Source organism: Pteronotus mesoamericanus, unplaced genomic scaffold (genome assembly GCF_021234165.1).
Source record: "Pteronotus mesoamericanus isolate MK-2021 breed Mesoamerican mustached bat unplaced genomic scaffold, CSHL_Meso_final contig_169, whole genome shotgun sequence".
Lineage (NCBI taxonomy): Eukaryota > Metazoa > Chordata > Mammalia > Chiroptera > Mormoopidae > Pteronotus > Pteronotus mesoamericanus.
This window is the reverse complement of record NW_026555068.1, coordinates 22,249,804-22,266,002: the sequence shown is the minus strand read 5'-3', so window position 1 is coordinate 22,266,002 and position 16,199 is coordinate 22,249,804. Positions and strand designations below refer to the sequence as shown.

The window sequence follows — 16,199 nt, the reverse complement described above, 5'->3', positions numbered from 1 at the left end:
ACCTCGAGAAACTTTAATAGCCACAGGTAAAATCGGAGCCAGAACTGCTCGAGTAAAGGTATATATGTACCTTTATTTGATATATATATATGTATCTTTGTATATATGTATCTTTATTTGACATATATATATAAGATATATGTATATATGTATCTTAAATTTGGACAGACATCCTGGATTACCTTTGGAAATAATTTTCACTGTCCACTCACCTTTGGGATAGTACTCATTTTCCTGCCACCCGAGACTTAGACATTCACAAAAGGGGAACTTTACTGGTGGGTCATTCCTGCAGAGTGTTAGCAGAGAACATGTCAAGCCAGGAGGAAAGTGAATTTGAAGGCCGGAAGGCGGACTTCCGGCGGCTGGTGTACGGTTCTATTGGCGGGGCCGGTCGGGCACCCAGGACAGGCAGATCGTAACCATCTTTCTTTACCAGTGACCCGCTGAAGCCCAAATCAAATCTAAACACATCCAACAATCAAAAAGGGATCGCCTTTCTACTTATTTTATTTTCACACGTATGCATATAAATGAAATGAAACTTCATTGTCTTCACCAAACTTCATCGTCTTCACCATTAGGAACTGTCCGAGGAGAGGAAGGTAGATTGTGTCAACAGCAGAGTTCAGACTTGATCAAGACAAAGAAGCCTGAGGAGCAGCGACTTTCCTTTCTGTGCTACCAAATGTGTCCTGTGCCAACCATAGGGAGAAAAGAAGTGAGCTTGTCTCTTAATTGCTTTAGAGTTTTGTTTGTCTATTTAGCATCCCTTTTTGAAGTCTGGAGATTTATGGAACAATAAATGCCATTTACTGCCTGTGTGCTATTTTGGATTCATTTGAAATTACACCTCAAAGTATTGTGTTGTGACTCATCCCAGTGAAACAAATTAAGTTGTGGCAACAGCAAAGCATGTTACTTTGCTTTTGTTTGGTTTTTGTTTTTAAATAGTAGTATGTGGACATTTTAGTAGAACGCACGTTTTCTAGGGGTCAGGGGTGGGGGAGGCTGGAAGCAAGGCCTGAGCCAGAATGGCTGAGTTGGGCTGCCGGATGGCCTTGCTACTCTACCATCACGCAACTTTTGACAAGTGAACCGATTAAGAGAACTCCAAAATAAAGCACATTCCTTCAGTAGTGCGAGAGAGTCATGTTAGACAGTTCTGTCTCTCTTTTTTCCCTGGCGGCACTCAGAAGTCCCGCTGTAAGCTCAGCTCCCAGGAGGTCGCATCTCACAGGAAGGGGCGAAGCCTGCCTCGCGCACTCATCTCATGAATGCAGTGGGCAGAACCCTGGCCCAGAAGCGGGGGCTTCTCTTTCCTAAGGCCCAGCAGAGCTCCCCGGACATGAAAACGCTGGCCCCAAAAGATAAAGGGAGCTACAGAGCCTTGGGCCACTCTCATCCCCCTGCCCGCCCCCCCGCCCCCGGCCCCCCCCCCCCCCGCTCTGGTTGCTCCTTTCCAGGTACTCCCAGCTCTTCAGAGCTTCTAGTGGTTTCGCCCGGTGGACACAGCTCCAAGGGCCAACACAGCCCCCCCCTTTTATAAAAGGTTTGATTTTACGCCCACGCCAGAGAAGGCTGGTTCAGTTCCGCTGTGAGGCTGCTCGAAGCCTGGCCCTCGGTCCTCTCCGCGACGGCGCTCTGGCACCTTGGGGGTCGATGCTCTGACAACGTGCGTCAGTCCACGCCAGGCTGTGGCGAAGCGCAATTCACTTGACGCCCTGCGGCTCTGTGGACGCGGGAGGGGAGATGTCGTCCCAGACCCTCTGCCGGCCCCTGCCCAACACTGTGGCCTGCACAGGGCGGGCCCTCATTACTTACTACCTGGCAGGGTTCAGCGAATTCACGTCCAGAGGGAAACGCCTGAGCTCAGAAGACGACGAGCCGGCGGCGGCGGCGGCGTGGACCGAGCTGGAGAGGATTTGGGGGCCTGGGAAGCTCCCTCGCAGATCGAGGAGCAGGGGGGCAGTGATTGCTCTGTGTTCAGGCCCTGCCAAGCCTGCCGCTCCTGGGACAGAACTGCCGGAGCCCGACGTCCAGCTCCCTCGTCTGGCCCGACCAGCCCTCAGTGGCTGCTGAATAAATCAAAGCTTGCGGTGCGAGAGAAGCCCTATCTCCATCGCAGCGCATCCGGGGCCTCCGAGGGCCTGGGTTCCGGGCCGCCCTGCGCGCTTGTTCCAGCGCGTCACCCGCACCTTCTCGGCCTTAGCGGGGCTCGGGGTGGGGGACTTCCCGGGGCGGGGGCTGGACAGAGGGGACTGGATACCGGACATGTCCGCGTCCAGCCGTCCCGAACCCCTGCAGCGGAGGCTAGCGGCAGAGAGGGCTCCGATGGCTGGCCGGCCCGCTTGGTGGAGCGCCCCGGCCCCGCGGGGAGGCTCGGGTGGCGACGACGACGGCCACGGGAGACAGGGTGTGGGCCCAGTCGCTTCCCAGGGTCAGGTTGGAGTTTCCCCCGCGGGCCACTGGGACAGGCGTGTCGCGGCCCTCTCGGACCGCGGGGCCCGCCTTCGCTTTCCGCTGCGAGGCCCGCGGCCTCTCGGCTGAGGTCACCGAGGCCAGGAGCCCTGCAGAAGCCCGGGGGGCGGGCGACGCCAATCGGACGCGCCACGGACCCGCTCTCAGTGCTTTCCACACTTTGCCACCGCCTGGGACCGCCCTCGGGTCCAAAGGGGCTCAGGGCGCGGCGTGGGGGAGCCTTTGTGCCCTCGGTGTTTGCTGGGCCTTTTCCTTCCGTAGAGCGCGAGCTTCCCCCACCCCTTTCCTCTCGAAAGTCCTGTGCTTTCCCTAGAAGTCGGAAAGGGGTTGAGCAGAGTGCGGAGACTTCTCTTTAGCTCTTTCCAGTCCCCAAACTTTAAAAACCCGAGACGCTTGGCCAGGGGAAATATTTGGGGTCAGGGGAAAGGAGCGAGCGGTGCATTCCAGGCCCTCTCCCTCCCACCTGGTCCCGGCTCCCCTCCCCCGCCCGGCTGGGCCCGGCTCCCCAGCTCGCGCCGCGGCCCCCGGGAGCGGCAGGGTTAAGCCCTGGAATGTGGCGGCGAGGAATGTGCATGCAGATGAGCCTGGCGGGGGCGGGCCCGGGCGGGGCGCATGCTAATCGCATGCAAATGAAGAGGCCCGTCGCCGCCGCGGCCGCAGCTCAGCCGAGCTTCCCGGATCCGAGCCCAGACGGCGGCGGCTCTGGCAGCCTGGGCGCCGCGACCCTCGGCGGCCCAAGGGGGACGCGGAGGAGGAGGAAGAGGCGGAGGCAGCGGCGGCGGCCGCGAGGAGGTGGAGGAGGGTTCGATCTCCGGCTCCGACGCAGACATGGTGGACTGATCCCCGGCGGATTCCTGGACTGATCGCCGAGGCGCCCCCTGCGAGCGGCCCCGCCGCGCCCCGCGCCCGGCAGCCCCTGGCCGGCGCCCGCGTCGGGTGCGGCGGCCGGGCCGGACAGTCGCGTTCCCGCCGCGTCCCGCGCCCGGTCCCTATGGAGGCGCCGCTCGCCGGCGAGGCCGCCGACCATGCCTAGGAGGGCCGGGAGCGGGCAGCTGCCGCTACCCCGGGGCTGGGAGGAGGCCAGGGACTACGACGGCAAGGTCTTCTACATCGACCACAACACCAGGAGGACCAGCTGGATCGACCCCCGGGACAGGTGGGCGGCCGGGCCGCGGGGGGCGCGGGGACCCGCCTCGGAAGCGAGGCGGTGGCTGTTGTCCGGGAGACCCGGACGAGCGGCGGCGCCCGCAGCGCGGGGGTCGTGGGGCGTCGCCGGCCCCGGGGTGCAGGGAGGAGTCCCGGGAAGGAGGCGCGGGAAGGTCTGCCCCAGCCGGGCTGAGTCAGCCGGTCGGGCACTTTGGAGGGGGGCAGTTGGAGCCGCCCGTTCTAAGGCCCCTTTGCCCATCCACTTCCCGACGCCCCCCCAGGACCTTTGGACACTCCGGGCCCCGAGGGACCTGTGGAGTTGGCGCCTTGGGCTGGCACTGTGTGTCCAGTTAACGGGCCCAGAGGGGCCACCTGAGCCCTGTTTCGAGCTTACCACCTCCTGAGGCTGGCCGAGTTGAGATTGGAGGGCACATGGGGCCCGGAGGGCGGGGACAGGCTCGGGGGCCCCCTAGGAGGCCTAAGTGCAAGGTGGGGAGCCAGCCGCCCAGGCCACCTGGGGCATGTCTCTGTTGGTCCTTTGCACCCAGCCTGAACTGGGGCTTCTCGACGGGGCGCGCCCCCGGCCAGGCCCCGAGGTCCTGGGCACGGAGGTGGGTCCCAGGTACCCTTCTTGTGTGGGGCCTGGTTGTGGATGTAATCGGCTTTGACCCTCGGATTTACTGCTGAGAATCCTCACCTGAAAACTTGAGCTGACTCCCAGACCTTGAAAAGGCAGATTCTTTTTTGAAGTAAGAAGCAGTGAAATGAACACTGGAACTGAACCTCGGTTATTGAGGAACTCCGACTCGAGCTTAGCTTGATTTCTTGCAGTTATCAACACACACTTCTTATTCCCGCTGGGAGGTGCAGAGAAGCACGACAGAATCATTATCCAAGAAGGTCAGGAGCTGCAGTTTGGCTGAATGATGACAAATGTTATTCCTCTGTCCCACCTTTTTTTAACCCTTACAAGGAAAATTGTGTCCATTAAGAAGCTATTCCTAATTGTAAGTTTAAATAGTATGCATATCATTAGGGATAACTCCAACATTTGGACTTTTATCATTTCGGGAACTTTTTTCCAGCTTTTTATGGAATGGGGCCTTAGGAGTTCATAACCTTTCTAAGTGCTTCTCCTGTGAAACATTACCCTTTTCTCCATTTGAAGCTCTAATAGTTTCATACTTTGTATTCCCGTTTACTTTTATCCGAAGCATATTGTTTTTGAAAGCTATTAAAGAGCAATTATTGCAAGTCATAAATTACATTATAAATTTATGGAACAACCCTTACTAAATTATCCATGAAGGTACCGGTTTAGGTTTCCCTCCTGAAATGAGAAAAAGACACCTGGCCTGAAGCTCCTTCTCGCCGCAGCTTGGCTGCCTGCTGCTGGCTCGACGCACGTTTCGACAAGCATCACACCTCCACAGCCTCTCCAGGCAGGGTTGTTGTCCTGAGCTTCGCGCTCCCAGCCAGTTGTTGCCCTTTAAAACTGCTCAGCAGACAGTACACGTCGGTGATGATGGTGTGCGCCCAACGGTGTCTGTTAAGGCACCTGTATAATTATTTGACCTTTACAGTTGTGTGGGAATTCTTTCTGCTTTCTGATACTTGGAGTTTCAGGTTATTGAAACGGCAATGAATTCTTGAAATAGTGAGGTATTTCAGGGTCCCTTCCGCTTCCATATCCGTCTTTTATTACTTCAGCTCATTTGTGTTTACTAACAGGGATTGTAAGAATATGTTGCCCTGGGTAAAGCAACCAGAAAAATGAAGGGAAATTATATGGCTTTGCTTATCCATATTACTACTTCTTAAACAAATTAAGCAGGTCTGTCATTTTAACTTATTAATAGATTAACAATTATTTTGAACTCTGTTTTCAAGAAACTGGGCAAGCAATTCATTTGATGGCGACAAACAGTTTTGACTAAGATGACTTATTATTCCAGTTTTCTTGAAGCAGTAGGATCTTTAAGTATTTATAAATTTGACTGCTTGTTTCTGGATTTCAGTATTCAAGTTTTAAAAGCTATTCCTTGAGATCAGAGTCAACTTGACATATTTGTGTTTTCTTTTAGGACAATGAAGTGTCTGCAAGTCTTGCTAAATAGTGTAAGAGATGTTGGGAGAGGATATTTGGAGTAAATATTAACTCTAGTCAATGTTGTTACACGCTTACCAAACATATGGTAAGAGAGATGTTACGCAGGCCAACGGGAATGCCCATTCTTCTGCAGGATCGAATTACAAATCCTGAAAGAACAGTGACTTAATGTGCTGTGGGTCTGCAGTACCTTTGAACTTTTAAAGCCATTTAATTAAAATGATGGTGCCCTGGCCAGCAAGACTCAGTTGGTTGGAGTGTCATCCTTTAACTCAAAGTGTGGGTTTGCTTCCTGGTCAGGGTGCATACCTAGGTTGCAGGTTCGATCAAGTACTTGGGCAAGTATAGCACGTAAGGGAGGCAACCCATCACTGTTTCTCTCTCTCTACCTCTCTCTCTAACAGCAGTGAAAAAATGTCCTCTGGTGAGAATTTAAAAAAAAAAAAAAGCTTATGATATCTGGTCATACTTACATTAAAAAAAAAATTTTGTGTATTTGACAGTCTATCAGAATCTGGGAGGTATTTCTGATTGCATAAATGATCATGCAGATTTAATGGGGGGCTGTGGGGCGTTCTTTAAGAACAGTATTTCATTCATTAAGGTGTGATTTTAGAACACTGAAGTCTACTTTAAAGGACTTGCAAGCTTTTGGAGGTAGATGGAATAATGCAAACTTTGTGGGTGTGATCAGAGCTTTTACTGCTCCACCACTTAATCGAGTAAGCATAAATGAGTTTCGGAATCCCTTAAACCTCCTTTTTTCAACTCTAAAATGAAGGTAATGCCACCTCCCTCAGAGGATCGTTGAGGGTCCATAATTAGGGTCCAGCCAAATAACAGTGGTTGTAATGTTGTCATTCCAGTTTAGGAACTGAGTGGTAGCTCCGGCTCCCCCTGAAAATAGTCGATACGCTAGCACGCACTCACGGCGCGCCTCTCGCGTGGCAGCCGCTGTGCTCCGCTCTTTCACTGTGATCCCGGGGTGTCCTCCCATCGGTCCCGTTAGATGGGTGCTGTTCTTACCTTCCGTTTCCCGGTGAGAAAGTGGGGTCACGAGAGGTTGCCGTTGCTGTTAAATGTGGAGCCAGGGTTTGAAGCCAGATAGTCCGACTCTTGAGCCCACGTGCCTTACACCCCTCTGGACTTCCTGGCCACCTGGACCCGCTCTGGAGTCTCCGGTAGAGTAGAACCTCTCTGTCCAGTGCTGATTTTTCAGACCTGTCTTTATTGATCTTCAAAGGTTCCTGCCCACTTCTTACAGTCCTGTGATCCCGGAGTTAGCCGCATGTGAGGTCTGCTTCATGAATGCCTTGGAAGTGCGGGCTGTTCGGGACCCAGCCAGCTGACCGTGCTGAACCACAGCACAAGGCCCGACAGAGCTGAAAGATCAGTGTGTGCCTGGACACATTAGAAGTCCTACTGAGGGGAAGAGTTCAGGGCTCTGCCTCGTCCCTGAATAAGTTACAGGTTTACTGTAACAGTCTTGAGTTTGCCTTCTTCTTCCTCCCTGCTCCCTGATCCTGGAGAAATCTCCCTCCCCCACCCCTGGGCCACTCCCCCAGGAGTGTTATTCTGCAGGTTCACCTCTATTTTCCTCACCAGGGACACCCTTTGACAGCACCAACTGGTGTTTGTGGTGGGCCATGGATCATGGCCAAATGGTGTGGTGCTTTAAAAAAAAGGCTATATTGAACATAGGAGAAAAAGGTTGGACGGACTCATTACCTCTCGGGGAGATACGGGGCTAAGGGAGGCAGGACGCAGGGACGGGCTGAATGGTTTTACAGACTCCCAAGAAAATTCTGCTCATTGTCTATGCTTGGATTGAGTATTACCCAACTAGACCATAACTTTGTCTAGTTGAACTGAAAAGATTTGCCACCACACAAAACAACTCTACGTTAAAACCTACTGATAGACTGCAATTTTTGGTGTATGGCTAGTGCCAGATTTGAACAAGCTGTGCTTCCTAATTGAACGGAAGAAATCCTAGGGGGTGGGGAGGGAGACAGGGAGGAGGAAGAGGATGTCAGCTGGGTGTTATCGATGACTGAGTGCCCTTTTGGCACCCAAGCCCGGTCTGCGGCACATGGTTAGGATGTGAGGAATTCTGGACTGTCTTTGTTTCAAAGTCAAAGCAGCGAATTTTACTAAACCTACTGCTAGAGTGTAAACTCGAGAGACCTACCTGATTTCTTGCTACTGTTCTCTGTATCCTTTGTGTATGGTAGCTAGTAACTGAATAGCAGTTAGGTCAATTACTAAAGAAAGTTGTTAAATAAATGAAAGAACATTAGTGGAGCCGCTCTCTTGTTTCTAGTGTCTTCTTTTTGGACTTTCAAAAAATATATCCAAAATCATTCCCAACCGGAGGCCATTGATTTTCCAGTTAGATTAAAAATAATGTGAGAAATAAGCTGCTACATTTTAACTAATAGTAGAAAGATGTGAATTGCGTGTAAGAGCAAAGAACACAAACTCAGCCCTTAGAGGTAGTCTTAATCACAACTGCCTTTGTCATAAATGGCTGGAAACCGTTCCTGCAGCCGGCTCTGGTTTTGGGTGCCAACTGGGTGCTTGTGAATTATTCACGTGATTATGGTATTTGAAGTGCGGAGAGGTTGTTAAAAGAAGATTTAAAAAAAAATCACTCTGGGAAGCACTAACTTCAACTAAACTGTGCTGCCTTCCAAAAATTCCCAAAGAAATATTTCTTGTTTTCAACAGTTTGCTGTAATGCTTGTTGGAACGAGCAGTAGTTGCTTAGTGTATGACTAAGATTTCTTCAGTGACTTTAACAGTCCATAGTTTGCAGTTTAATTTGGTTGGAAGACTCAGGGCAATAATTGCTTTTTCAAGAAAGACTATTTTTGCAAGTCATTTTTTTTTAGCTGCAGACAACTTAGTTGGGAGGTAGACAGCCAGCCATGTGACCGCAGCCATCAAGCCGGCCGCTCTGCAGATGTCACGTCGGGGAGCCTGGATGCGGCGTGGCACTGGGCCGTGCCCTGCCCTGGCCAGGTCCTGCACGCCTGCTCATGGAAGCTGGACAGTTGCTTTGCCAATGGCACCTGGGTAGCCACCTGTGGGAAAAATGAGGCCACCATTATGGGGGGCGTGGCCATCTTCATTTTGCTGATGTGGGAGTTACTGAAGTGGTAGGAAGCTGATAGTCTTAACATGGTGTACATTCCTCGAGCTAGGCTATGTACGCGCCAGTCCTGTGTGCTTGATGGATACTGACTGAACTGATTTCCTGTTAGAATGTTAGACTAGCTTTCCCGTCCATTTCTGACGCTCCTGTTATTAGAAAAATTACCACAGAAGCATATAGAACAGGAAAGGGATTTTCGAAGGCGTTGTGTGTGTATAGGTTGTGATTTACCAAATACAGAGATCCAGAATGTTTTCACTGTCTTCAGTGGTTTGTTTTTTTTTTTTACCAATTATTTTACCTTACTTTTTAATTGAGATCACAACGTCACATAAAATTCACCCGTTTAACCATTGTAGAGTGTGCAGCTCAGTGGTTTTTATTGCAGTCACAATGCGCAACCGTGACCATGATGTAATTCTGGGACATTTTTATCACCCCACAAAGAAACTTCATACCCACTGTGACGTCACCCTCCCTTCTTTTCCCGCCCCTGCTGCCTTGGCAGCCGCTGATCTCTTTGCTGTCTCTTTGGTTTTGCCTATTCTGGACATTTCATGTAAATGGAATCATATCATTTCTGTGTCTGTCTTCTGTCACTTAGCATAATATTTTCAAGGTTCCTCCAAGTTGTAGCACTTCACTCCTTTGTTTGACTTTGGATAGTGTGCTATTGTATGGCTATAGCACACTTTGTTTATCCGTTTCTCAGCTGATTGGCATTTGACTTGTTCCCACTTTGAAGCTGTGAAGAGTAATGCGGCATGCACATTCATGTGTCATTTTGTGGGAGTTCCCGCTTCAGCTCTCTGGGATATACATACAGCTGGAAGTAGAATCTCTGGGCCCTATGGCAACTCTGTGTAACTTTTGGGGGATCTGCCGCCTCGCTGCTTCCTAAGCAGCGCCGTCTGCGGCCCGTGCGTGGGCAGCGGATGAGGGCCCCAGACTCTCCCATCCTCCCGACACTGCTCTCTTTTTAAAGCCTTCCTAGTGGGCATGAGGTGGTGTCTTCCTGTGGCTTTGATTTGCATTTCCCTGTCCGAGTGTTTTGATAGCCTTCCTCTGACCCCAGCTGTCCCTGTGTCCCAGCCTGTCAGCCCTGAGCACGGTCCCCGCCCTTCTGTGTCCTCTCCCAGAGTGAGGTGAGAGAAATTAGTTCTTCCCTGTCTGAGTGCTCCGAGTTACTTTACACTGAAGTTGTAGGTGTAAATTAATTAATAGTTTGTATTGTGTCAGCCGGCCAGGAACCCTGCACTCCGGGAGGTAAAGAGCTGATGAGATTGGTCCCAGCTCAGGTTGCTTACAATCTAGTTTGCATAATTGTCATTTAAAAGCGAAAAAGAGTCTGAGCATTGTCTATTTTGTTTTCTTTATATATCTACCTTTTAAAATCATAACCTTCGTTTTATTTTATTTATTTTTTTATGTTGGCACTATATAGATGTCCCCTATCCCCCCCCATACCCCATACCCCCCTCCAGCCAGCCCCCAACCCCCTTCCCCCGCCTTCACCACATTGTGGTCTGTGTCCATGGGCTGTGCATATATGCGTATATGTTCTCTGGCTAATCTCTTCTTTTAGTTCAGTTACTGGTTACTTCCCTCCTTTCTAATAGGCCTCTGAAGAAGAGTTGAGAGGATTTAGAAGTTGAATATACTGACAAAACGCACATTATGTTTCGTTTTCCTCTCACATATATTTCATGAGGCACAGATGTGAATCACATAGATAATGAACCATAATATGTGTACGCATACCGTCATTCCTTCAAAATGTTTTGATGTTTGAAAACTTTAGGCTAGATATAAGTAGTGAGAATTAAATTCATCTTTATTATTTTTTTAAAAAGCACCTTTTTGGAAGACACCTGACAAAACACTGCCTGAGCCGGGCGATCGAGGTCAACATCAGCAGTAATAAGTCACATTGCCGTGCCCTTGATGCGGTGTGATGAAAGTGGTGCCTTTTCTCTGTGGCCTTTCTTCCCCCAAACCAGCTGAAGCCCCGCCTGCCCCCGGGGAAAACACCGAGTCTCCGCAGAGACAGCCCGCAAAGCCGCGGACCAGTAATCTTTAACGCTGTCCTCACTGTCAAAAACAAGGGAAGTCGGAGAAACTGCCACATCCACAAGAAGCCGAAGGGGATGTGACAAGTGAATGTGACGTCATCCTGGAACAGAAGAAGGACTTAGGTAGAAGCAAAAGAGACCTGAAAAAGGCATGGACCTGAGTTAATAATGTAGCAATACTGGTTTATTAATTTTATGTACCATCCTAATAGGGGAAATTGAGTGTGGGGTATATGAAAAATCTGTGCTAACGGCATTTTTTTCTATAAATCTAAAACTGTTCTAAATACTTTATTTTTTATAAAAAAGAACAGACCAAAACCCACACAAAACAGTTGGAAGTGGTTTTTTTTTTTCCTTTCGTTAAAGTGTGAGCACACTATGTAACTGCGGTCTGTTGGACTGCTTGAAAAGCTAGGGCGGGCAAATGGGCCCAAAGGCCCGATCCCCGCCTGTACCCTTCCTTCTGGATGGCCCTCCAGCCAAGAATGGGGTTTGCAGCATTCAAGGCTCATAAACATAAAAGCAAAGAAGAACATGTGCCAAAGATAATATGTGGCCCACGAAGCCTAAAATATGGACGCTCTGGCCCTTCACAGAAAAATTTGCCAACTCTGATATAAAGTGAGATGATAAAGTCTTTCAAGTATTTTGTATAAACATGTGAAAGAAATGTTAATCCTACCTGATAAAACGGCATGTTTCTCGGGGATTCCTGGCCGTTCCTTTCTCTCCCACACTGCCTGGGCTGCGGGCGCTGCGTGGCGTGGAGCTGGGCCAGACGTGGATGCTGACCTTGCTGTTGCTTGTCTTCTCACGAAACGCACATGGTCCTTCAAGTTTCATAAACTTACTCTTCTCTGAATTGTACATGGGGACATGAGAAAATCAGGCAAAAATGAACTTGGGGAGGTACTATATAGTTCTCTGTTTACAGTTTCAGTAGTATAGTAATGTGTTTCAGTAGTTGGAAACATCAACTTCCCTTTGGCTTATGCATTGCTGTGGCATATGGGTGATGTTTAAAAAATCACCAAGTCGGTGATGATGACCAAGAAGAACAGAAAAGAGTTCCATGCGTCGTCTTTACCAAGAGGGCACCTGTCACAGTGAGGGGCCTTCCAAAGACGCGGTGGAAAGCTGACCTTGCATTACTGGGCACAGTTCTTCCTGCGCAGTAAAGGAAGCCTGGCTCCGGGAGGCCGCAGGGCGCAGGCAGCCGGGCGGTGAGAGCAGAGCCGGCCTCAGGATCCTGCTCGGTCCTCCCGGGACCTGCGCCCGCTTACAGAGGCCCCGGCGGCGGCACTTCAACCCGCGGTGCGCCCGTAGCCTGCGCGGGTCTCCCTGGGGCTGGAGGTGGGAACCGGAATGTGAAAGGAACATAGACATTGTTCTGAATATGGAAAGAGCCGCTGGCTCGCAGCTAGGAAGTGTCGCTGGCACGTCTGTGAAAGGCATGCCAGGGTCGGGCGGGCAGAGGGACGTTCCTTCCTCCTCCGGGCGGCCCGGCCTGGAGTGGCCACCAGCTCTGACTGTGAGTGCTGACAGCGAGGGTAAACATTGACTTACAGAGATGTGCGCTGTAAACTGGTGATTCACGTTCCGACTTCGGTGCAGTGGAATGTGATGTGTACTTTACCGACGTTGCTCCGTTTTATGAGAAGGTAATTTTCTTAAGTGGCATTGATGTTCAGTCAAGTTGAAAGCCCCGTAGACAACGTTTACTGCAAACGATTTGAAGAGCATGCAGCTTCATTTAGTGCCAAACTTCACTCTGCAGTTTTCCTTGTTTTACGGATTTTCATAGGGATACATTGAAATGGCAGTCTTGTTTTTTGCAGTTGTGACAATACGTGATATCCCTGGACTATCAGTTTTGTCAGCTTTTAAGTCTAGGTGTGTTTATTTTGGCGGGTCAGTAATTCTGTAGGTAGATACCTTCCTAGAGAGTTCCGGATGTCTCGTCAGTGAGCAGCATCGGCGTGTCTGTCCACGTCACCCAAGTTCTATAAAAAGCATTTCAGGTAGGTTGAGGATGAAGCCCTGCGTTGCGAGTGCACTGTTTCTTTGTGCTCTCTGCTTAGCCTGCCTGTCCCCACAGTGCCTGAGAACCTGGACCCATGCAGATGAAATGTCGCTATTCGAGGGACCCTTGCCTCCTTCCAGCAGCCTGTGTAATCTGTCTCCCACCTGCTTTTACTGAATTGACCTCTTAGTCAGTCAGTCAGCCACTCGTCCAATATTCACTGAAAACACTGTATGCCAAGTACATACGTGTCTGTCTTGGAGACGTAGCCTTGAATGAAATAGACAAGGCCCCTACTCTTGTGGATTTTCTGGTTTGGGGAAGACAGATCATAAAGACAGCGCCGAACGTGTTTCAGTTAAAATAAACAAGGCGAGGTGACACTGGTGTTAGTGGCAGCTGCGTTGGGTGGGGTGTCAGGAAAGGCCGCGCTGAGGCGCTGACAGCAAGCCCAGACGTGAGGTCGGCAAAGAGCCGCCCCTGTGAAGGTCGGGGAGGACAGTAGTCCAGCCGAGGAAAGGCTGGTCCCACACTGTCCAGTATGATAGCTTCCGAGGATGTGTGGCTATTTAAATGAGTCCAAATTAAATGGATGAGGAGTTCCTCAGTGTCTCTGGCCACATGTGCAGACACAGCACCTCTATCCATCACTGTGCTGCCCTAAAGGGCTGGCAGGGGCGGTGGGGAGAATGTGTTCAAGGAACGGAAAGGCGGCAGTGGGACCGCGGTGCAGACAGGGAGGAGGGTCTTTGGAGACGAGGCGGAGAGGTGAGAGGGGTCCGGTCCCATACGCCTTGTACACTGTCAATGTGGTCGAGGCATGTGGTAGCCATCGGAGGAGAGCTTTAGGTTGAATGGAGGAAGGGTGCGGCCTGTGTGTGTGTGTGAGATGTAGTCTTACCCATTTTTGAACAAGCGCTCCCTGCTCTACGGAGCAGGAACCACAGACGCTACCACAGTGAGGGAAGCTGGGGAGAAACAATGAGACTCGAAGCTGGAATGATGGCTTTGGCCACGGAGGGCGGCGGGTACATTGGTGATACGTTTTTAAGGTAAAAGTGAAAGAACTTCCTCGTGCTTTGGATATATGAGGCATGGAGAAAAGAGAAACATCAAGCATGTGCTGCTTTACGAGTGGGGAAAGACCCAGGGGGGAGCATGGTGGGTAGGGGTCCCGCTGGGCCGGGAAGCCGGAGCCCTGCTTCGGACTGGTGGGCCCGAGAGGCCTCTGAACACACGCGCGTGGAGGCGTCCTGCAGCCGCTGGGTCGGGGCTCTGCCGGTCGGGAGGCAGCGCAGCGCTCTCTCTGAAGCTAAACTCGGGTCTACCTGGGTAGCATTTTAAAATTGTGGGGGTGGGGCAGGGTTCCCGGGAGACGAGGAAAAGAAGACGTCCAGGACTGAGCCCGGGGGCTTGCCTGGTTTTCGTTTTCATTTTTTATTTATTTGTTTTTTGGGAAATCTTGGTCCAGCTCAGATGGCTTACTTGTTCTCACGGGAACGTGTTGTACACTTTCCACCACGGGGCTGAAGACGGTGCTGAAGATGATGGCAATGCTCTAAGGACCGTCTGTTGAGCCCTGCACGGGTGTTATCTCGGGCCCCGTGCCTGCCTCGCTCCCTGCTGTCTTTCAGTGTCCCGCTCTGTGCACAACCTTAGTAAATATTTATGGGTTAAATGAAACCTTTGCTAGGTACTGCTCTTGCCCCCATTTTAGGAAATGAGGCTTTAAAGGTTAAGTGACTTGTCTAAGGTCCCAGAGCTGTTGAGCAGTGGCAACAGAATTCAGCGCTGTTTGCCTGACTTCAAAGCCTTGCCTTTAACAATGCACTGCTCGGCTGCTGCTCCGAAGGCTCCCGGCCACCTGATCGGGGCTGGGCTCCACCGCCCCCCTTCCAGACTTGGCAAAGTGGCAGCGCGTGGAGCTTCCCTTAGCGCTTAGCCACACCCAGGCTTCCAGCGCTTTCGTTCTTACAGTACAGATGCTTGTGTTTAGCATCCGTATTAAAACTAAATTATATGGGATGTTTTGACTCTTCACGTTGAACTATTACTTTTCCTGAATTCAGTGTTTATTGTCCCAAACGAGTAGGTAGTCTCCATCGGCTCAGCCGGGCGCACAGGTGTGCACGTAGGCCTCTCCCAGGAGCCCCAGCGCCACGTCCGGTGCATGTTACGTGCTCGGGCACGGCCGCTTCCATTCTGTCACTTCGGCCGCGGCCCCGTGCTTTCGGACTCTTCAGAGGCTGGGATCTGATATGCTATACATCCTTTCTCTCCTACTCTTCTGGTTCTAAAAACCCTTGACCTCGTACCACAGCCTGCCCCCAAGCGAGGCGCGTGTGTTTCCTATGTGTGCCACCTACACTGTGTGCCCCTTCGTGCCCCTTCTCCCGCATGAGGACAGGTGAACCAATAATTAAGGAGGGAGAATTGTCAACGCGTTAAAGCTGAGTCCCAGCTCTTCCAGACTCCTTTCTAGAGCTCTTTTTCTTTGACTTAAACCCCAGTGGACAGTCTGTTGTCTGAGGATACCTTGGCTTCACCACAAATGTATAAATTACAGACCTTGATTGGAGTTCTTTTTTTACCTTGACTCTTGTAGTTGAGTTTATGTCTCGGGGGGGAAAAGTAACCTCTGCGAATGCCCGCGTTATAGTTTGCTTTACATTGCGTAGATTTGGATGCAGGCTGTAGCCTTCATGATGGGAAGTGACAGGAACTCAGAGGGAGGACGGGTGTTTGCGTTTTGCCGTGAAACTTACCTGGACGAACAGAGGCAGTCACTAAAACAGCGATGACAACAGAGTCTCTTAACGTGTGAAGGAGTCTTTTAACCTGTGTGTCCCTCATCCCTGTCACAAGGGGCTGCGCTTTTTATTCAGCCTTTGTGATAGCTAACAGTGTATTGTGTATCTGCTTCTATCTGGGACTCTCGTATTCTTACGTTTCTACTTTTGGCTTAGTTTGAGATCCAAGTATGTGAATTTTAATTAAATGCTTAGATTATGCATGGGAAAAATCTTTTGTTCCTGTGTTGCTATGAGCAACAGTTGTTAAAGTTAACCTTCCTTTCTTAAGGAAATGTGGAGTAATAAATACATGAATTTTAGCAGGTTAGGAAAAAAAAAAAAAACGGTCATCATTTAGTGCTGTGAATGTTCTGCCTATAAAATAAATTGTTCCGAGGACCGTAATTATCATGGC

General features: G+C 50.6%; 1 protein-coding gene across 1 annotated transcript in view; it reads left to right on the top strand.

Annotated features, from left to right (window-relative positions):
• Positions 1-3,389: 3,389 nt before the first annotated feature.
• The window catches only part of WWC2 (WW and C2 domain containing 2), a 135,477-nt gene continuing 122,667 nt past the window's right edge, over positions 3,390-16,199 (top strand). Inside the window, exon 1 of the mRNA XM_054566194.1 lies at positions 3,390-3,637. Coding sequence (XP_054422169.1) covers positions 3,507-3,637 — 131 coding nt within the window. The 5' untranslated portion in view covers positions 3,390-3,506. The remainder of the gene's footprint in view (positions 3,638-16,199) is intronic.